We start from the raw sequence: 23,591 nt of genomic DNA on the forward strand, positions 1-23,591 counted from the left end.
CATTGACTATTGCAGGAAGATGTTTCCCTAAAACATTCAGCAGAATTCTACTTTCTGTCATATAAGAAAAATAGTTTAAATTCATTAGCAGCTCTCCACAATTTGACCACAGCCCCCCTGCACCCTTTAACTTCATCCTTTTTTTCCCAATGTGCTAAGGACTGAACCCAGGGCCTTGTGCATACTAGACAAATGCTCTATCACTGAGCTACACCCCAAACCCTGACCATGGCCTTTTTTAAATACAATTTTTGCTTTGGCTCAAATCATGACTACCTGAATGACTCATATACTTTACTACTCTTTAAGTTTTTGCCCAAGACTTGAGATACTTGCCCTTCTTACCTTGGGTCAATTAAATCTTACCCATATTTATAGACTTAGCTCAAACTCATGTCCTCCATGTCCCCTTCTTGAAATGGTCCAAGTCAAGATCATTTCTGAATTTTTGTAATCTTCTAAATTTTTGTAATCTTTGTCCCCCAAGCACATCTTCCCTTTATCCACCATCCTTGGAAGGAAGGCTTCTTGGAAGAGATGGCTTTTTGGATTAACTTTGAAGGACAGTTATTCATATGGCTCTTATTCTATGTTCTATTTTCTTATCATTATATTAATATGTATTCAAGATTAGATGGTTAAGCTCCTTGGAAATATAGTTTAGATTTCTTTGTATCTTTAGTGCTATTTGGGTCTGTACATAGTAGATATTCAATAATTTTATTAAATTGAATTAAAAGTACATATATTTGCTAACTACATTTTTTTTCTTTTTTTTGGGGGGGAGAGGTACTGGGAATTGAACCCAGGGGCTCTTTATCACTGAGCTACATACCCAGTTTTTAAAATTTTTATTTTGATATAGAGTCTCTCTAAATGGGAGGCTGCCTGAAACTTGCTATCTCCCTTTCTCCTAAGTCTTTGGAATTACAGGTGTCCACTGTGCCCAACATATTTCTAATTACTTCCTATGTATCCAGCATTCTTCAAGGCTCTGTGGAATATACAGAAAGGCATAAGAAAAATAACCATTACTTTCAAAGAACTTATGATGTTGTAATAAGCTACAGTCAACATATGTGCTTAAACAAATACTGCATGTTAACTGCTATGAGAAACATGAAGTGAGGGGTTCTGAAGAGGGAAAGATGACATCTGTTAGGGGTATCAGCGATAATAGCACAAAGGAATGTTTCTTGGAAGAGGTGGCCTTTGGGATTGACTTTGAAGGATGGTTAAGATTTTGACAGTCAAAAATAGAGGATGAAGGTGTGATGTGAATTAAGATTCAAGGAAGGGGCTATGGCTGTGGCTCAGTGGTAGAGCACTTGCCTTGCACATGTGAGGCACTGGGTTCGATCCTCAGCACAACATAAAAAAAATGAATAAATAAAGATATTGTGATCCATCTACAACTAAAAATATCATTAAAAAAGATTCAAAGGATAGGTTTTATGAAGACATGAACAAAGAGTGCAGATATAGACATTAAAACTCAAGAACAGGGCAAGGATCTTATGCAAGAGTTGAGAAATCTGTTGTTTTTCTGGGATCCCAAACCCCAACTTTGTTATCAATTTCAGGGCCAGTGTAAGGGATAGTATGGAAATGCTGAACCTTAACATGTACTGGACTATATTCCCCAAGAGTAGCTTCTTTGGAGTCTGAGAATTATTTGCAATGATTTTTTCCTCCTTTAATAACATGGACTCAGTTACAGTCTGATGTGATAAGTGCATTTAAAACAAAAGGCCTCTTTCTTGCTCTTAGGGATAGAGGATATGTTGGATTTTAGCCAGTCTTTTCTTTTAAAGTCAAATCAAACTGAATACATTACTCATGATTTTCTACTCTTTTTTTTTTTTTTTTTTTAGCATTCTTTTTTTTTTATTTTATTGTAAACAAATGGGATACATGTTGCCTCTCTGTTTGTACATGGTGCAAAGGCATACCATTTGTGTAATCATAAATCCACATACAATAATGTTGTTTGATTCATTCTGTTATTTTTTCCCCTTCCCCCCACCACTCCCACCCCTCTTTACCCTCTATACAGTACTTTCTTCCTCCATACTTGCCCCCGATTTTCTACTCTTGACTTAGATATTAGTTCTGTTGTTAAATAATAATTTGCCTTAGATTATTTCCTGGAAAAGTTGGAAGGGTTTTTGTGAAACTACTTCAACAATCATCCTTTAACCCAATTCTGCTTTTTGATGTGGGCCTAAGACTCAGGGAGAAAACTTAAGATGTAGAGAGCCTTGCCAATGCCTACCTACTCCTCTTTAACGCTTTTAATTTGGCTACTAGCTCAGGGATTGTTGATTTTAGAAGACCACCTTCCTTCATCCTCAATGATTTCCTCCTGCAATCCCGAGGGTCATTTTCTCAGAATTTAAAAACCATTTCCTAAGGATAGAATAGAATCAGAATAGGCAAAACCGTCACTTTCTCAGTTTCCAAGAGTCAGGTGCAGTCGCAAATAGAAGCAGAGATTTTCAATTTCTAGCAAGCAGTTGGAAGGACCTTCAAGCCCAGAGGCCCCTGAAGGGAGGGAGGCGGTTTCCACGGCAACCGGGCCCGGGAGCTGTCGGCTCCTCCAGTTCCCTCCTCCTCCTCCTTCTGGTAGCCCAGGGTACCGCCGGACAGCGTCCTCCGGTGCTCTGGGCCCTGATTGGCTGCACAGGTTGCTCGCTGATTGGCTGCGGCGGGTGCCTCGCGGGCCGGTGGCTATGGAGGCGGAGGCGGTTGATGGTTGACCGTTGGCTCCAGGGTTGGGGTCGCCGCTCGTGTGATCAGCTCACACACGACCAGGGGGCGAGGGTTGCTGACGTCCTGCCTGGAACCCACCGGGGAGACCTAGTTCCGCTCCGCCATGCCGGCGGGGAGTAACGAGCCGGACGGCGTCCTCAGCTATCAGGTAGGGCCCCGCCTCCCGCCCCTCCCCGGGGCTCAGCCTCCTCATCCTCTGCCCACCCTCCTTTCTTCTGCCCCCAAGCCCGGGCTTCCCAGGCCACTCCCTGAGGGCGAGGGGAGGCCAGCCCGGGACACCAGGGGGCGCTCCGGGCGATTGGGGATCAGGCCGGGGCTGCTAGAGAGGGTGACCTTGGGCCGAACCTGGGAGCTGGCCCATCGCTGCTGCATCCCTTGCACCGCCGAGGAGCCCTGCTGGCTGGCGGGCGGTGACCTCTGTTCTCGGGTCTTCCCTGGTGGAAGAGGCCAGCTTCTGACCTCTCATTGTCCCGAGAACGTGGACGAGGGTATCGAGGGACCTTGCTCTTAGTCATTGTGTTTTTATTTCTGGGTGCTTTTGGTTTCTCGGTGGCTCAGAGGAAGAGCACAGAAAGACTGTGGAGGCTGAGAACTGTCCCTGTTAGCGTGGCCAGCTTTGTGATTTCACCCCACCCCATTGCACAGACATTTGACAAGTTCTGGATAGGGAAGCACATGGGCTGAGGAAATGTTGAGGGTCAGAAACAGGTGCTTGTTTAAGGGAATGAGAAAATCAGGTTTAAGTACTTGATTACAACTGTGGGGTGGCTAATGTAAGGAAGCATTAGACTAGGTGTTCAAATCCCACGTCTGCCTCATATAGGTTTTGTGACCTTGTGTAAGTCACTTGCTTCCTTGAGCCTCAGTTTTATTTCTTAAAATGGAAATGGAGATACTTGCTTTGCTTACTTCATATGGTTGTTTTGAGGATCAAATGAGGTGCTGTTTTTGAAAGGGCTTTGTGAAATGTTTATAGTGTGATATCCAGTAAGTGAGTGGAAGCTTATTGAATTCTCACTCCCCCTTTCCTGTGCAGTCAGATGGTGTGGTTACTCTTCTGGAGAGAAGGCTCCAAGGGGTGAGGGGAGTCAAGACAAGTGGAGGCCTGTGAAGACGAGGATGACCATCTCAGGAAGGATGACAGGTTTTGGAAACAAGTGCCATGTTGATGTGACTCAGGGATGGTTTCTGGAAGGAGGAAGGGAAGACATCCCGGGTTTGTAGCAAAATGAATATTAGACAGATTCCCTCCTGTTAATAGTTTGCTGCTAGAAGATCCACAACTTGTTCTTTGTTCTGTCAAAAAAGGAACAGATCTAAGATTTTGAACCATCTTTCCATATCTAATCCTCTAGAGGCCTGCTAGAGGATTCAACCTGTTTGGGATATAATATTGAGCAAAAATAGGGAATGCTCTTGCCCGCCTGGAGATTACCATCTGTTGGGAAGCAGGATGTAGTGAACTTTCCTCTCTCTCTCTCTCTCTCTCTCTCTCTCTCTCTCTTGTTTTTTTGGTGTGTGTGTTACTGGGGATTGAACCCAGGACCTTACACATGCTAGGCAAATGTTCTACCACTGATTTATGTCTCCAGCCCTTTATAATTTTATTTTGAGATAGGTCTCACCCAGTTGCCCAGGCTGGCCTTGAACTTGTGCTCCTCCTGTGTCAGCCCCCAACTTGTTAGGAAAATAGGTGTGTACCACCATGACTGGCAGAAGTCACCATTTTAAATCAACTAATCATGCAAATGAACATATTATTATAAACGGTGATAAATGCTTTGGAAAAAAAATACAGACAGTCCTATAAGTGTAAACAATGGTTTCATTCCTTAATCTCAGACCAGAGAAGTTTTGCTATGGAAGAAAATTTGGATAAAGATCTAAAGGATGTGTAAATATCATTTGAGGAAAGAGAGAGATCAAAGGGACTTGAAGACAAAGAGAACAGTATATATGAAAGTCCTGTGACAGAAGGGGCACATCCTGAAAGAAGTCTGTTGTGGTTGGAACCACAGGGAGCAATGAGGGGAGTGGTGTGAGATATGTTCTGGGGTTGTAACACCCCCATTGAGAAAGCTGGTATTTATCTGAGGAACAAGGAGATGCTACTGGTGGAGTTTGAGAGGAAGGGGAAGGTTAGGCAGGAGAGAGAGGCCTTAGGAGAGAGCAAATGAGACCATGATCAGATTTTCCTATTGAAAGATTTCTCTGGCTGCAGTGGGTAGAATAGGTCGGAATGAACGTGAGGAGACAGTGTCCTTAACATGCAGAAATGTGTGCAGATTGCATTGATAGTATAATAGACCTTAGGTTTCTGTTAGTGTTCTGCGCTTCTGAGGTAGGGTAATTATCTCTTTTACATCTAGTTTGTGAAATTTTCACAGGTGGTGGAATGAACAGAGGAAATGGCATAGAGTGGAAACATCAGGACCTTACGATGGCTGGAGTTAGATGTTAGGCAAATGGGAACATGAGATATTGGTAGGAAAAGAGAAGAAAAGAGAATGAGTGTAGAAGGAGGAAAGGAAGTGGGGTGACTTGGGGGGAGGCGGTCAACCAATTGACCATTACCATTTAAGCCTCCTATGTGCTAACTAGGCTGTATACAGGGGAGATGGATCTGGCAAAGTGGGTAGGTTGTATGACTTGAAAACAGAGAAGTTCTAGACATTACTTCTGTGTATCAGAACCTTGTGCTGTTACCTCTGATGTGAACTACTGCCCCAGCCTTCTATCAGTATCCTCTGTTTTCTTTCTCTTCCATCTACAGTCTACTCTTCACATGCCAGTTAAGAGGGAGTTTTATTTGTTTTTGTATCTTTTTATTTTTTCAAGATACTGGGGATTGAACCCAGGACCTTGCACATACTAGGTAAATGCTCTACTACTGAGTTATATTCCCAACCAGAGATAGTTTTTAAAAAACAAATCAGATCATGTAATATCCTGTCTTGAAACCCTTCAGTGGCTTCCCAGTGCACTTTAGGATAAAGTCCAAATCCTTTGTCATGATTTACCAAGCTTTAACATGGTCAGGGTCTTATCCACCTCCTGGGACTGCCTTTCCTCCACTCTCACCTTGCACCCCTGCTCTGGCTTTCTTTCTGTTTTTCAATATGGCAGGCTCCTTCAAACCTCAGGAGCTTTGTTCTTGTCATTCCTTCTGCCTAGGATACTCTTCTATCCAGGCCTTCTCATGACTCAGTTCACATCTCACTTCTTTGGAGTGGCTTTCCCTGACCTTCATCCCTAGTCATTCTCTTTCATATGATCTCTCTCTCTCCCTCTCCCCTCTCTTTTTCTCTTTTTTTTTTTTTTTTTTTTTTTTACTGGAGATTGAACCCAGAGGTGCTTTACCACTGAGCTACATCCTCAGCAGTTTTTATTTTTTATTTTGAGACAGAATCTTGCTAAGTTGCTAAGGACCTTGCTAAATTGTGGAGGTGATCTCAAACTTGTGATCTTCCTGTCTCAGCCTCCTGAGTTTCTGGGATTATAGGCATGTGCCACTGCACCCACTGCCTGTTTTGTTTTCTTACCACATATAACTTATCTGAAATGTTCTTATTTTGATTTCTTATTTATTATCTTTTCAAATAAAAGCTTCATGAGGGCAGGGACCAGGCAGAAAATCTTATTATCTAGCACAGTACTTGGAGTAAAATTGGTACTCTGTTGTATGAGTAATTGTACTGTCCTTTATTCAAAGCCAAGGTGCCTCTCCTTAGGGAGCTCATGGACTAGACAGGATTAGCATAGAGCCATAGACAGCTGTTACTTGATTACACAAAAATTCTCCCTTCTTTGGTGCTGTTCCTTTGCTCAAGTGTTCAGTCTGGAAAACCTTTCCCTTCCTCTCTACTGAGGAAATTCCATTTGTACTTCAAGGTCTGGTTCCATATCACTGTATCAGAATTTGCCACACAATCTCCTCTACTCACAGTGCCTTACCAAGTGCTGTCACCTTTGATACCCATTTGTGGAATATACATGTTCATCTCTGCTGCACTGCTGATAGCCAGATGTGGTGGCAAACACCTGTGATCCCAGCAATTCAAGAAGCTGAGGCAGGAGAATCATAAGTGTAAGGCCAGCCTGGGCAACTTAGTGAGAACCTGTCTCAAAATAAAAAAATAAAGACTGGTGATGTAGCTCAATGGTAGAGCATCCCTGAGTTCTATCCCGAGTACTATAAAAATAAAAATAAATAAGTAAATAAATTTCATTGAGTGTTTGCCTTGTGCCAGGCACCATGCCAGGTGTTTTCCAGGCCTTATCCTATTTCCTTTTTTCTTCTTTTTTTGCCATATTGGTGACCAAAATCCAGGACCTGGCACATGCTGGGCAAGTGTTTGACCATTGAGCTACATTCCCAATCCCACTATTCCATTTAATTCTCTCTGTAACCCTGGACATTATATACCCTTTTTTATTCCCTTTTTTTTTAAACTGGGGATTGAACCCAGGGGAGCTTTACTACTGAGCTATGTCCACAGCCCTTTTTATGTTTTTATTTAGAGACAGTCTCACTAAGTTGCTAAGGGTCTCTCTAAGATGCTGAGGCTGGCTTTGAACTTGTGATCCTCTTGCCTCAGCCCCCTGAGTAGCTGGGATTACAGTCATGTGCCACTTCACCCGGCCTTATTCCCAATTTTCAAATGAGGAAACTCAGAGAGGTTAAGTAACTTCTAGTAAGTGGTGAAGCTGCCTGCAGCTCTGCCAAATCTGGGGCTGCCTCTTAAGTATGTGCCTTTAATTACTGTGCATTACTACAGCTTGTGTCTTTGAAATATAGATCAGTACCTGGCTCTGAGTGAGTGCTTAAGAAATATCTGGAGACTGGGGATATAGCTCCATGGTAGAGTGCTTGCCTACCGTGCATTAGGACCTGGGTTGAATCCCCAGTACTGCCATAAAAAATGTGTTTGGAAAGATAAGGATGGCAAGGTGTACAAAGGATGTATTAGAGTGGGAGAGGCTGGAATGAGGGAAGCCAGCTAGGAGGCTGAAATTTAGGGTGAGTTAATTAAGGCCTGCATTATTCATTTGGATGAGATATCTGTGTTATTGAAAATTTAAGAGTTGACAAGCTCTTATAAGGAGTAGTTAACAGAGGAAGATAATCAGACAGCTTTAAGGAAACTCCTTACTTTAGGCTGGGAACATCTTGTAGCTTCACATTTCTCCTCCTCATCACTTTCAGAAGTGACCAGACCAGAGGAAGTGCTAAAAGAAGAAGGCTGCAGAATTGAAGGGAGGTTTAGGGGCAACGGAAGTGGAGGAGGGGGAAAGCAAGTGATTTGGGGCAATTACGAAGGCTTTTATATGTGCCAGGCCTGCCCAAAATGGAACATTTTGCAGATATCTTCAGCCAAACTATGGTAAATTGTATTGAGATGCATGGCTAATGGGAAGAGAGTTAGAACCCATGTCTTCTGGTGGACCTGAAAAAATTCCCAAGACAGGAGTTTCTGAAGGAGTCCTGAATTCTAGTGCTCATTGACTCTGGTACGTGTTGGAGCTCAGCAAGTATTTGCTGAGTGAATGAATGGCTCTGTAGGGAGCAGGTCCACTTTTCTGAGGGTCATGGTCAGTTGATGGTAAACAGTTAGTAAATATTTGCTCAATGTTATTGAATAAAACTATCAACCCTAGATAGCAGTTTCTCCTCACATCACATTGCAGTGTGCATTTCATGCCCCTCCCCCCACTCCCAAGACAGGAAATGGTATGTGGGAACTGGGAAGCCTGTGGGCTTTCTCTTTACCTGGCTTTACCAGCTCTCCCTGGAAGCTTCAGGAAAGTTGTTGGTTGGCTGCCTTGCCAAGTAGAGACTTGAGCGAGAATTGGGGTACCACTCAGGATGTAAGTTTACTTCCTTCAAAATCTATAGATAATCGTCTTAACTTATGGTTTGCCTTGGCAGTAGTAATAGGACAAAGAAAAGCAACTGTGCTTGTTCTAAATCTGCTGCTAGGTTACAGCAACAAATCTTAGATAATAGAGTGCTTGGTTGTTTCCCATAAGGTAGTAACAAGTTTACTCTGGTCTTGGTAGATAGGAAGTCATAATATTTATAGAGCATCAGTTTCCTACTGTTGCCATGACCAATTATCACAAATTTAGTAGCTTAAACAATATAAATCTATCATCTTACAGTTCTGTAGTTCAGAAGTCTGATACAGGTCTTATTGCACTAAAATCAAAGCGTTGGCTTCTTTCTGGAGGTGCCAGAAGGAAATCTGTTTCTTTGCCTTTTTCATTTTCTAGAAACTGCCCACATTCCTTGGCTCAGATTACTTTCCTCCGTCCCTTCCTCTACCTACAAAGCCAGAAACCTCATCTTTCAGCCCCTAATTTTGTTGTCACATCTTCCTCTCTGGTTCAACTCTTCTGTCTCCCTCTTCTACCTTTAAGGATCCTTATGATTACATTGAGACTGCTTTGTAGTTTACATAATTCATGCTCATCTCCTTATTGTAAGGTGAACTAATTAGCAACCTTATTCTTATCTACAATCTTAATTCTTCTTCCCCATGGAAGGTAACATTTTCACAAATTCCAGGGATTAGTATGTACATCTCTTTTGGGGTCATTATTCTCCCTATCGTCATGTACTAACCTAGTCATCTCTTCTAGATAGGAGTGAGTCCAAGTGGAAGTCAATAAAAAGAATCACTGAGTAACAGCCATTTTGGAATTTTAGTTCCTTAACCAGCTGCTGAAGAGTCAGAATGGGAAGCTCATGGGTACTCGGGAGTTCATGGCCACTGAGAAGAGGAATTCTGAAACAGTTGCACAAGTTCTCCAAGAACCTTTTTTCTTGCTATTGGTTGTTTGTAGTTAGTAAGGAAGTAATTCAGGGCATTTGACTTGGAAATCTGGGTTAGAATAAGGGACAGGGTCTATGAGAGGTCAGAATTCAGATGCTTTGCTGAATGAAGAAGATGGAAATGAATAAGGAGATGGAGAACAATTGGAGGTCTGGTCAGCAAAATGCACAGTTTGGCATATGATGTTCTGGAGTGCTAAAATTTAAAGAGGTAATAATGTGGATCTTGAACTATTCTCATTATATCCATGATTCAGCATCCTGAAATCTCTAAAATAAGCAGGTTCTTTGCTTTATATTAGCACATAATAAGAAAGGCAGACTTGAGTCTTCCTAGCCCACTCAGCCCTTATGAGATCTTATTTAGCCTTGACTTAGAACTGCTTTAAGGATTAAGAGAGATAATACGTGTAGAGAAAATGCTGGGCATACAGTGAGTGCTCAGTAAACATTTCTTTTTAATTCTAATTGTACCATTTGGTTTGCTGATTTGTAACCCTGGAAATAATGCTAAGGATGTAGTTCACTGGTAGAATGCTTGCCTATAAACCCTGGAAGTCTCCTTTATATTTGTTGATTTTAAAATGCTTTAGTGAATCAGAAGTTAATAAAACCTTTTTCTCCTTTGTGTGGGTGGGGGATGAGGATTTTTGAGGATGGGAAGGTATATGTAATGTCTGAAAACGTTGGATCTTTAGGGGAAAAAAAATGAAAGAGATCTTTGAGATAAAAAGTCAGAGACAGGGTTCAATTGGACAGATCCACTACCACAGGTTCAGTGGAGCTACAGAATAGCACTACAGAAACAGTGTCAGGGAGAGGGCTGTGGGTGGGCCCTCTCCTTCCCACGACTTCTCCTTCTCCTGTAGCTTCAGTGGCTGCTTCCAGGAATTGGGACCATTATATAAGACACAGCACTGTCCCTGCCTTTTAATTTGTCCAGTACTGTAAGTGAGAATCTGTCTGCTACTCAGCTATAAGTAGCTATCTATAAGTAGCTGTCTGCTACTCAGCTATAATTCATTCATTTTTTAAGACTTGGAAGAATGCGTGTAATTGTCAATGTTTTAATGTGTATTGAACACCCAAGTTCTTTTTATCTTATCTAGTCCTTGAGGTAGGCACCCTCAGGATTACATAGTCGATCATTGTCAGTGAACTAGAAATTGGACTTTTTCTCTATTTCACTCTACTTTTGTTCCCCTCTGTTCTTCCTATCTTTTTTATCCTAAACTTATTTCGTGTGATTCTCATGATTTTAATCTTTTCTGAGTTACAAGCCCCTCTGAAAATCTGATGAAAGCTACGAATCCTCTGCCCAACCAAAATGTACATTCACACATATCACTAAAGGTTCTCTGAAATCCATTCACAGGTATCCTAGAAAATTGTGGACCCCAGGTTGAGAAATATTCTTTACCATAAATAGTGATGATGTCAGAGGAAATAGTAGCCAACTGGCGAGGAATATGCAGCAAGCATAGAACAAAGAGACCCAATGTTCCTTTCTTTTCCTTTTAATGATTTCAAACTTTGGATATGCTTACAGAGCATTTCAAGCATATATCAAAGTGGAGTGATTTGTATAATGAATCATCATGTACTCATGATTTGGCTTCAACAATGAACATACCATCTTGTTTCGTCTATGTCTCTATCTATTCTCCAAATACCAGAGGTCATATCATTTCATCAGTAAAAGTTTCAGTGTGTATCACTAAAGATTAAAGATTCTTTTTAAAAAAATCATTACTGCTATATCACAAAATTATTATCATACTTTAAAAGTAATAATTCCTTAATAAAATCAAATATCCATTCAGTTGTTTAAATTTCTATGAGTACCTTATAATTCTTTTTCTTCTTAAATACTTGGTTTATTTAACCATGATCCCCACATTCACATTCAAATCTAAATGCTTTGGCTAATGGTCACTGAAGGTGGCTCTCATTTCTTCAGCAAGACAAAGAAAGTGGATGAACAATTATTCAGTGAATTTAGGCTGTGCTCAATCAACCTAAATTAAGGAAACTAACAAAAAACAAGTCAGTTTTCCAATCTGAATTTTCAGATGATTGACCTTACTCTGCATATTTTGATTTTATAGTCTTGGAGTTAAGAAATTGATAATTTCTTCTTCCTTTCTTCCCTTTGGATTCCAACTATGTCAGGTGTCTGTGGATATTACCAAGTATTGTAATTAATTGATTCCTATCCTTTTAATATTAAGAAAGTGAGGAAATCAAAATAATTCTTCATTTATTAAAAATTGTTCATATACATGGTTTATGAGAAAATATCAAAGAATTCATAAATTAATCAATACTCATTTGTTGAAATGTATTGGATATTTGTCATGTGCTGGGCATTGTACTGGGTGCTAGGTCAACATAAGACACCACCCTCCTGGAACTTACAGGAGCACAGGCTGCTTACAGTGGTAAGTTACTGTATTGGCCTTTGGGAGAACAGAAGGATGAGAAACACATTATGGAAAAAAAACACACACACACACACACACACATTATGCTGCTGTCAGGGAATTCATGATTTAAAAGATAAGCTAAGAGGACACGGACACAAACCCAAATAAATACAACTTTCTAATACTAGACAAAGGCGCCAAAAATATGCAATGGAGAAAAGATAGCCTCTTCAACAAATGGTGCTGGGAGAATTGGAAATCCATATGCAACAGAATGAAACTAAACCCATATCTCTCACCCTGCACAAAACTCAACTCAAAATGGATTAAGGACCTTGGAATCAGACCAGAGACTCTGCATATTATAGAAGAAAAAGTAGGTCCCGATCTTCGACATGTCGGCCTAGGACCAGACTTCCTCAACAGGACTCCCATAGCACAAGAAATAAAAGCAAGAATCAATAACTGGGATAGATTCAAACTAAAAAGCTTTCTCTCAGCAAAGGAAACTATCAGTAATGTGAAGAAAGAGCCTACAGAGTGGGAGAATATCTTTGCCAATCATACTTCAGATAGAGCACTGATCTCCAGAATCTATAAAGAATTCAAAAAACTCTACACCAAGAATACAAATAATCCAATCGACAAATGGGCTAAGGAAATGAACAGACACTTCACAGAAGAAGATGTACAAGCAATCAATAAACATATGAAAAAATGTTCAACATCTCTAGTAATAAGAGAAATGCAAATCAAAACCACCCTAAGATTCCATCTCACCCCAATTAGAATGGCGATTATCAAAAATACAAGCAACAGGTGTTGGCGAGGATGTGGGGAGAAAGGTACACTCATACATTGCTGGTGGGGCTGCAAATTAGTGCAGCCACTCTGGAAAGCAGTGTGGAGATTCCTTAGAAAACTTGGAATGGACCCTCCATTTGACCCAGCTATCCCACTCCTTGGCCTATACCCAAAGGATCTAAAATCAGCATACTACAGAGACACAGCCACATCAATGTTCATAGCTGCTCAATTCACAATAGCCAGACTATGGAACCAACCTAGATGCCCTTCAATTGATGAGTGGATAAAGAAACTGTGGTATATATACACAATGGAATATTACTCAGCCATAAAGAATGACAAAATTATGGCATTTGCAGGCAAATGGATGAAATTGGAGAATATCATGCTAAGTGAGATAAGCCAATCTCAAAAAGACAAGGGACGAATGATATCGCTAATAAGTGGAGGATGACACATAATGTGGGGGAGGGAAGGGTTAGTGTTAGGGTTAGAGTTAGGGTTAGGGAGGGGGGCAAGTATGGAGGAAGAAAGTACTGTATAGAGGGTAAAGAGGGGTGGGAGGGGTGGGGGGAAGGGGAAAAAATAACAGAACGAATCAAACAACATTACTGTATGTGGATTTATGATTACACAAATGGTATGCCTTTGCGCCATGTACAAACAGAGAGGCAACATGTATCCCATTTGTTTACAATAAAATAAAAAAAAAAAATAAAAGATAAGCTAAGTGAGCAAATAACAAGTCCAAAATAAAGCCAAATTTATTTCCACTTAAAAATTATTCCTCAGGGGCTAGGGATGTATTTCAGTGATATAACTTTGCCTAGCATGTGTGAGACCCTGAGTTCAATCCCTAGTACTGCAAACAAACAAAGTTCAGGGCCTTCTGCATGCTCAGAAAAACTGTATATGAAAGTCTTTACAACTAAGTGGGAAGTAAAACTAATATGCTCCAAAAATTTGTGTTAATTACATCAAAGCACCTATGGTGTTGAGGAAGACACTGAGGTTAAAGGTTTATCTGGACATTTTGAATATTATTTTTATAAAATTTATAAAATGTAATATTTCTAAGTTAATAAATTATTTTACATATATAAATTTTCAGTTCATCTGAAAAATATTTCAGTATGTACCTCTGAAAGGACAAATGTATAATGACATTTATCCATCATTATAGTATCATACACAGTATTTTCATTCCCTAAAAATCTGTGCTTTACCTGTTTATTCCTCCCTCACCTCCATCCTACCTGATGACCATTGATCTTTTTACTGTCTCTACAGTTTTTTCCTTTTCCAGAATGTTATATAGTTGGAATTAAACAGTATATAACCTTTTCGATTGGTTTCTTAGTAATATACATTTAAGGTTCCTCTATGTCTCTTTAATAGTTTATTTCCTTTTATTACTGAATAATATTCCATCATTTAGATGCACCATAGTTTATTTATTTGTTCCCCTATTGAAGGAACATCTCCGTTACTTCTGAGTTTTTCAATTATGAATAAAACTGTGTTTAGGTTTTTGTGTGGACATAAGTTTTCAATTCGTTTGGGTAAATACTAAGCAGCACAATTGCTGAATCATATGGCAAGAATATCTTCAGTTTTGTAATACATTATCTTCTAAAGTAGCTATAGCATTTTGCTCTTCTATCAGCAATGAATGAGAGTTCTTGTTGTTTTACATTCTCTTCAGCATTTGGTGGTGTTGGTGTCCTGGATTTTGACCATCTTAATAAGTGTGTAGATAAATTTTGTGTGTGTGCGTGTGGGTTTGATCTCCAGCACCACACGCACACAAGTGTTCTACCATTGAGCCACATCCCCAACCCTATGTAGATAATTTTTTAGAAAGCTTTCAGTTAGTTGTTTGAATCAGGATCCAAATAAAGCCTACATTTAGCAATTGGTTCATTGTTTCTTTTAATCAATCTCTGATTCCTTTTAGTAGAGAATGGTATTTTAAGAGACCACAGTCTAAGCTAGGCATGGTGACTCACACCTATAATGCCAGCTACTCAGGAAACTGAGGTAGGAGATTCTCAAGTTCAAGAGCAGCCCAGGCAATTCAGTGAGAACCTGTCTCATAATTTAAAAAACTTAAAAAGAACTGGGATGTAGCTAAATGGTAGAGTGCCCCTGGGTTCAATTTGAAAAAAAAATATATAATTTAGGTACTAATGATATTCATTGCTGCTGGTTGATTGATTGTGTTCCTATAGTGTTGTTTTGCATGGAACTCTGTTTTATGGTATTTTCAGTAAGTTGGTATTTGGATTTAGAGAATTTATCAGATTCATGGATAATAATTTAAGATTACCTCATGGATTATCTCTCTTGTGACATTAGCAGCCCTTGAAAAATCTATGTAGTCCATTAGAGATTGCAAAATGGTGATATTATATCATTACATCATTACATTAAAAAAAAAACATTCCTTTTTCACTTATTAACTTTTGTCATCTATTCTTTGGTATAATTTATGTAGGAAATCCCGGATAAATGATCATTTTTTGTGTATGTGTGCATGTGTGCACACGTATGCAGGGGTTAAACCTATGACCTTGCACATGCTAGGCCAGTGCTCTACTGCTGAGCTATATCCTAAGCCCTTTGTTTAATTTTTAAAGTGACATTATAAACTCATGGATCTCAACATATTTGATATAGTCAATCTGTGGCTATTATTGTTCAAGTTTTCCTATTTTTGGCAAGTGTTCTCTTTAAGTTGGCTTCACAGTTCTTTTGACACGACCCCAAGAGTCTTTGAGTGCTTTCTTAACTATTTAATATGACAAGATGTTTCAGATCATATAAAGTCATTTCCTGACTCAGACCTATGATCAGCCATTTATCAAGAAGCTCTGATTCCATTTAGTAGAAAATGGTATTTTAAGAGACCATAATCCAGGTGCTAATGATACTCTTTACTGGTTTATTATATGTTCTAGACTTTTTTAAAGGATAGAACTAAAAAGAAATAAACTTATTAACTTAAAAACATTTAAGAATAGCCAGGTATGGTAGCCAATACCTGTAAGTAACCCCAGGGTCTTAGGAGGTTGAGGCAGGAGGATTTCAAGTTTGAGACCTGCCTGGGCAACTTTGTAAGACCCTGTCTCAAAATAAAAGATAAAAAGGACTGGGGCTGTAGCTCAATGATAAAACCCCCCTGGGTTCAATTCCTAGTACTGAAAAAAAAATTGAAAAGGGCTGAAATGTAGCTCAGTGATAGAGTGCTTACCTAGCACATGAAAAGGCTTAGATTGAATCCCCCTTTTGGGGGACATGTACAAATTGGTAACATTGGAACAGTAAACTGCAAATTTGAACAAGATCTGGAAGAAAAGTGAGGACTAGTGTGCTGGAGATTTTGGGGTAAGGACATATTACATAACCAAATCCTGGACAGTTTAGCAAAGGTATAAAGATGGGAGAGTGCACACAGGCCTTGGGATCAGTCAGCCTTGCCAAATCACAGATTTGAGAAGGAAAATGGGTTGGTAAGCAATATTGGTTAAGAGTTTTTTGGAAACAGTTCAGGGTTTGTGAGGAAATTGATAAGGTAGGTGCTATTATATTTATTATTAACAAGGATTTATTGAACACCTAGAAAAATCTGTGATACATGCTGGGATACAATGTTGAGAAAGATAGATAGTTCCTCTCTAAAAAAAAAAAAAAACCCATTTCATTACTAAGGAGAATTGTAGTGTGCTACAAGGACATATAGATGGTGGACCTAACTTAGTTTGGAAGTGGGGACGACTTTGGGACATCTTCCAAGGAAGTGCGTTTATGATGAGATCTAATAGATGATATATTAGCTGCCCATGGTGGGGTAGGAACAACAGGGAGAGAATGGTAGGAATGGTAGTTCCAGACAGAGAAAACAGCCCTCAGTGAAGAAGGTGCTGTGATTCCAGTACCAAAATAAATAAATAAATGAATAATAATAATCTCTGTATGATTTAAAGGACAAAAGAGTGTAGGGTAGAATGGATGAGAGATGAAAGCAAATTTGAGAAAAATTGCAAAGAGGGACTTAATAATAAAAGGGAAATAATTCCCTGAAAGCATGTGGTAGACACTAAGTACCTGTAGAATGGATGAATAAATAAGTTTAAAATTTCTAACAAGAACTAAGAAATGATGGTGCCATGGTAGAAATAAATAAGTGAGGACAGGGTACTACTTTTGAAAGGAACGTTTGTTTGGTTTTAGACACATGGACTTTGAAGTGCAGCATCCCAGTGCCTCATCAAGTCCTGAGCTACAGTTTCAGGCTGCAGTTGAAATTGTAAAACTCAAGGGAGGGAAACAAAGGGAAAAGAATTCTTCCTTGGAGCAGGACATGGTGACACATGCTTGTAATCTTATCATCTTGGGAGGTGGAGGCAGGAGGATTGAAAGTTTGGGGCCAGCTTGGGCAACTTAGCAAGACCTTCCTCAAAATAAAAAAATAAAAAGGGCTAGGGGTGTAGCTCAGTGGCTGAGCGCTCCTGGGTTTAGTCCCCAGTATGATCAATAAAAAGGAGAGCTCTTCCTTGGAAATTAAGATTAGAGGAAGAAGAAGATGAGCCTTTGGATGAGACAGAGAAGGCCTGATCAAGAACAAAATGGAGAATTTCAAGGACAGTGTAGTTAACATTCAAATGCTGCAGAAAGGTCAAGGAGACTAGTTTGCACCAATCGGGACAATATGCTTGACAGCGTTTGCAAAATGCCAAATCATTATACAGATGCATAGGTGGAGTAGGATGGTGGAAAAGACACAAGATCTGCAGTCACAAGACCTCATCTCAGTTCTAGCTCTATCTTTTATCCTATTTGTGACTTTGGGTCAAAATTATTTAGTGTTTTCTGAGTCTCAGGATGCTTATTTGGAAAATGAGAAAAAGGGTGGCTGCCATATTTGCATCTCAATGTGAAGTTCAAACTTAAGTATATATGTAAAACACTGCCCACTTCCCCATGTATCTCAAAAGGGTCTGGACTCAAGGTACTTAAAGTGTTTGAATGAATATATGTGTATTACTATGACTACTTTTTTGTGTTTGTGTTTAAACAGAGACCAGATGAAGAAGCTGTTGTAGATCAGGGTGGGACGAGTACAGTTCTCAACATTCACTATGAGAAAGAAGAATTGGAAGGTAGGAACTGCTGTTTTTGTTTAATAAGGGAAATTGGGAAGAGGAAACCTGATGTGGGAAGAACAGAACTGACTTTCCCTTTGGAGACCAGCGTTTGAGTCTTAACTGTTTCTCACTAACTGTAAGACCCTGAGGAAAAATCACTTAATTTCTTTTAGCCTCAATTTACTCATCTGTTAAATAAAAGCACAGATAATAATACTTATCCTATCTGGACAGGGATATCATTAGAATTGACAGCATATGATACAGAGCCTTAAGCATTGTTAGGTTCGGTATAAATATTAGTAAACAACCTATTCTTTGAGAATGTGAAGTATTCAATTTAGAGTTCAGTTCATTGATTATTGACAACTGCCGGGAAGTATGGTTATATAGAAAAATTTAAAATAAGATAAAATACAAATAGGTTTTAAAACTGTTTGGCATAAATCCTCTTTTTTTCTTTTCTTTTCTTTTTTTTTTTTTTTTTTTTGCCCCATTTCCAATATTTGCTCTTCCTGTTCTAACTATACCCATTTCTTCTTGATGTTTCACCTAAAAAAAAAAAAAAAAAAAAAGGAAAAACAGGAACATATCTATGACATACTCTCCAGGAGTTCATAGATCAAAGTTATATAAAAACCCCAGTTGAAAAACCCAACTGAAGTGGAAGGAAGGAAGAGGCACTTTTGCTGATGGTCTCTGTCTAATTCTCTTCTTCTCTTCCCCCACTCCAACTCCCCATGATCACTGTGTGGTGTCCTGCTGCTTTTCTTTCCCCCTTGGAGCCTAGTTATAACTTGAGTGGTTGTACTCACACTTAGGCATGGTTCCTGATAAGTTGTAATGTTCAGTTTGCTTAGAAGAATCTAGCTTATGTCTTCCATAAGTATAGCTTTCTTAAGAAGCCACATTTGGCTCAAAAGTCTTTGTGAAATCTCTGCAGCATCGCCTGCACAGCTGAAGGCTATGATACAGCAACTTTCTGATGCCTGAGACAGCATGTGAAATGTTCTCTCTGTACTGCTTGTTCCTATGATGGGTTTTTCATCAAAGTTGTGCAATCCTCAGAGAAAACTTGTCCTTTGGATGGTGAAAGAATGAAAGCTGACTCAGTCTCTTGGTCTGTTACCATGAGAACTTATGTGGGTGACTTTATGGCAGTCAGTGGTGTTCGGGTATATCAAGGTCAAGTTTTCCAAGTTGTTTTTTTTTTTTTTTTTTTTTTTTTTGGCGGTGCTGGGGATCAAACCCAGGGCCCAAGCACTCTACCGACTGAGCTATCTCCCCAGCCCTTTCCAAGTTATTTTGACCAGACAGATGAAGAGACATTGTGGGTATCAGTAAATGAGAGAAAGTGGGACAGATAGGGAAAGGGTGTGGAGTGAGAGACTACTGTTTGTTAAATGTCCTTTTATTTTAGGTATCAGATTAAGCACTTTATGCAAGTTGTCTTTTGCATCTTCTTAGTACCCTAGGCAGGTATCACTATCTAAATTTTACATCTGGGGAAACTACATAGTGTCATCTAGCTTAATATCATTGGATAGAATCCTGCTCTTTTCATTTTGGCACACTGCTTGCAAGGGAAGAAAGTATCCAGCATTAAAGATTCAATCTCAATATTGAATCTCCATCAGGTGCTCCATCAGGTAGGCATTTTTATGTTGTTCCCACCTCCTCTTCTGGGCTGACAATCCTATTGTCTCTACCCTCTCATTACACCTTGGGGCACGTTGCTATTGGTTTAGTTGTCCTCTAGCAACAGGGGTAAGCATTTATGAATACCTTTGTCTATTTGGGAATAGAATTATAAACCTGGGCAGCTCTTTTGGATCCTGAGGACTAGGCTTCATCCACAGAAGTCAGCTGAGTAATTTGCAGCAGGATCAGCATCTCCAGATGACATCATCTGTTCCTTCTGCAATGTTCTACTTTGCTATAAAGTCACATATGATGACAGTATTTCTAGAGGATAGTGTGTTGGGAAATGGTCCCTTATGCATAGACCTTTCTGAAACCCAGGGTCTTTTCTATGTTAGCACTTTTTTAAAAAGCACTACAGACAAATGGAGGACAAATATTAGTACCCGCCCCCAGGCTTGATATGTTCTAGAGCAGTTCTGGAGAAGAAGAGGGGGAGTTGGGATTTGCTATAGGATTGACCAGGCTGTGGGGGCCACCCTTGATTCACTCTTAAGTATATTCTTTGGATTCAGTAAGGCTGAACTCAGGGTGACAGCATCTCTTGAAGAGATGGAATAAAATCAGTCCCAGTTCGATGAAAGACAGAAATAAATTGTGTTCTGATTCAATAATACACTTGCTATGATATAAAGTTCTGACTGCAGAGAAAGCTCCAGGCCTTCCTGTTCCTTTATTCCACACTCACCACCTACATGACATAAACCATTCCCTAATCCCATTTTCAGAACGGTTTCTGAGATTTAGTGTCTAGACATTGTTCTAAGTTGTAAATGTGGGTCTTTTTGCATCAACTAATTCTGTCAGTAAGAGAAGATGTACTGTATCATGATGTTGCCATATATATTTATATGTATATATATACATATATGTATGCATATAATGTATGTATATAACATATATATACACACACACATATGCACACATACGCACAGACACTTTCAAATACAAACATTAGAACACCTCTTCAGAGATAAGTTCAAGAAGAGAAATAGTCCATGATGTGCTTTCATTCCAGAAGAAAACAGGGCAGTTCCTTTAGTTAGAGGAATTTTTTTTCCATTTTTTTCTGGCAGGTCATTATTCCTGATTAAATACTAGATTTATGAATCCTGGAATAAGTTTAATGTCTTCTAGTAAGTTTTTAACAGACATAAGAACAATTTGGTCATAATTATTACTTTTTAAATAAAGGCTGACATCTGTTCTATACATTAGATTTCCCCCTGTGGTGATTGACTTTGAGTCAACCTCTAAACCCAGGGGAGCAGAACATCCTTTAGTATATGCTAATGAGTTCTCTGAGAGCGCTTGGTAAACAGTGTGAGTGTATTGCACTTTTCATTGGTAGATCAGTCTCTGCCAATGGCATGGTCATACCTTGGTTTCTATCCTGCTCCACAAGATTCAGTGCCAGCTTAATAATGCTTACTCCGTATATGTGGATACAGAATTATTTTTAAAAATACACACTAATGTTCATCTTTCTCATAAGTTTTACCAAATTAGAATAATTTTTTGGATACAGATAGCCACAATAAAATAATTTCAACACTGAATATAAAAAAAGAATGAGGAATTAGATGGGAAGAAATTTTTTTTTTGGTGAGTTAGTAGGTAGATGAAAGGGTAAAGACTGTAGGAGAGTAACTGAATGCCAACCAAGTGGCCATAGGATTAGTTTGGTAAAGGCAATGGGCTGCCAGAATCCGGTTATATGGACTAAACTTTATTGGTGCTACTTCCTTCTTGGTGTGTATTTGTGTGTCATCTTTTCTCTCAGTTCTACTCAGAAAATACAAATCTCTGCTTCAGAATTCCCAGCCTAGAAACTGATGTCTAATTTTCCAACAACCACTTGATCCTTCTTAGCTATGACCCCTGTTGAGCTTGTTTTCATTTCTGTGCATCTCTCTGGTGTTTTCTAAGAGTGTGTCTTCCTTCTCTTAAGATTTAAGCTTTATCTTACTTGCTCCAGAATCATCAAAGGCACTGAAGGATGTCTTCCCTATTATGCTCAGACTCGCAGAGTAGCAATTTATATGTCTGTATATATATATAGCAAAGCTGTATATTAATTAGTCAACAAACATTTACTGAGCCCCTTCTGTGATCCCTCTCTGCAGAGTAGGGATAGTTAGAACAATTGAACCATTGTGTTATCTCCAAAGAGTGACCTAGCCTGAACCTTTTCTAGGACTTGAATAGTAGAACCTGGACTCATCATCATCTGGGTGAGATGTAGGAAGTCAACAAGGAGGTCCAGCCTCCTTGTTTTTACTCTAATATTGATAGTGAGATAATGAACGAACAAAATGAGATCTAATAACACAGAATCTAATACCTAATCACTGCCTCCTCAACTTCTCTTTAGATTACAGTTAAAATTAAATAATACTAGCAACATTATAGTGTGAGCTTATTAGAAGTATTTGGAATGTGCTCAAAGAGAAGTGGATTTCATAGCCTGCCTGACTTTTGGGGGCATTTGGAGGAAAGAGGAAGCCCATGGTTGAGGTGGGTCAATTGAAGAACTTCAGTGAGGCTGTTCTTTTCCTAAGTCCAGCTCTACCTACATGTACCAGTCTTTTCAACATCACCAATTTAGGGACCATTGAAGTGGTTCTTTGGTATCTAATTGTGTTTTTCAGGGCCAATGGATTCACCACAATCTGCTTCTACCTGTCTTTCTGTCCTCTTCTACATCCTTTCCTTCCCTTTTCTATCTTGCTCTGGCATTTCTAACTGTCATTTTGCCTTGGAATGAGCCCTGCATATCCCAGCTTAGGGCCTATGAACTCAATCTTCCTTTCCCTAGAATAATCTTCTCCCAATATTTATGGCCTTACCTTCTCATTACTCATTACTTCCCCTCTAATCATCTTAGCTAAGGTCTTGCTTCTTGCCAGGTATGGTGTAACATGGCTGTAATCCCAGCCACTCAGGAGACTGAGGCAGGAGGATTTTAAGTTTGAGGCCAGCTTGGGCAACTTAGTGAGGCCCTAAGCAACTTAGTGAGACCATGTATCAAAATAAAAAATGAAAAGAACTGGGATGTAGCTTAGTGGTAAAGTTCAATTACTTGAGCTTGAACCTCTTGGTACAATCACTAATACTGATAATAAATAGTCTTCCTTCTCCATTCTACGCCCTATTACAGACACTCTCACACTTTATCTTTGATTCTTAGTAATTATTGATATTTAAAGTAATATCTTTTTATTTTCATGATGTCTGTCTTCCTCAACTAGAATATGTATCCTGAAGACTGCCATTCTCTACTGTATCCCCGGCCTTTTGGACAGGACCTGATACAATTAGATGACTCCAGTCTGTTGCTAATGCTACCTGGATTGATCTCAGTAGTGTACTATAGGAACTTCACTGTTATACTATAGTGGAACATTATTAGTTAACAAATGGTATTCAATTTAGTCATTTTAATATTTTATGCACTTTATACTGATAACGTCAGAGGTCTAGAATCCTAATTCTTAGCAGATGATCTCCTCTGACTCTATATTTCTCTTTCTTTTTGTGGTACAGGGAATTGAACCCAGGGTACTCTACTGATAAGCCAAATCCCCAGCCTTTTAAAAAATAATTTTTTATCGTAGATGGACACAATACCTTTATTTTATTTATTTATTTTTATGTGGTACTGAGGATCGAACCCAGGGCCTTACATGTGCTAGGCAAGCACTCAACCACTGAGCTATAACCCCAGCCTATCCCCAGCCCTTTTATTTTTTTATTTTGAGACAGTATCTTGCTAAGTTACTGAGGCTGGCCTTGAACTTGTGATTCTCCTGCCTCATCCTTCTGAGTAGCTGCGATTACAGCTGTGTGCCAATATGCCTGATTCTCTATTTCTCTTTCTGTAAAGTTGCAAGATGTCCTGAG

At 39.4% G+C, this 23,591-nt stretch overlaps 1 protein-coding gene across 2 annotated transcripts in view; it reads left to right on the forward strand.

Annotated features, from left to right (window-relative positions):
* Window positions 1-2,698: 2,698 nt before the first annotated feature.
* The window catches only part of SLC4A8 (solute carrier family 4 member 8), a 72,238-nt gene continuing 51,345 nt past the window's right edge, over window positions 2,699-23,591 (forward strand). The window contains exons 1-2 of one of the 2 annotated variants that reach the window (XM_079143202.1): window positions 2,699-2,920; window positions 17,921-18,002. In XM_079143202.1, coding sequence (XP_078999328.1) covers window positions 2,876-2,920; window positions 17,921-18,002 — 127 coding nt within the window. In that variant the 5' untranslated portion in view covers window positions 2,699-2,875. Of the gene's footprint in view, window positions 2,921-7,276; window positions 9,819-17,920; window positions 18,003-23,591 lie in introns of those variants that run through there. The other variant, XM_079143203.1, reaches the window with a different exon arrangement.

Source organism: Sciurus vulgaris (genome assembly GCF_902686455.1).
Source record: "Sciurus vulgaris genome assembly, chromosome: 5".
NCBI classification, from domain to species: domain Eukaryota; kingdom Metazoa; phylum Chordata; class Mammalia; order Rodentia; family Sciuridae; genus Sciurus; species Sciurus vulgaris.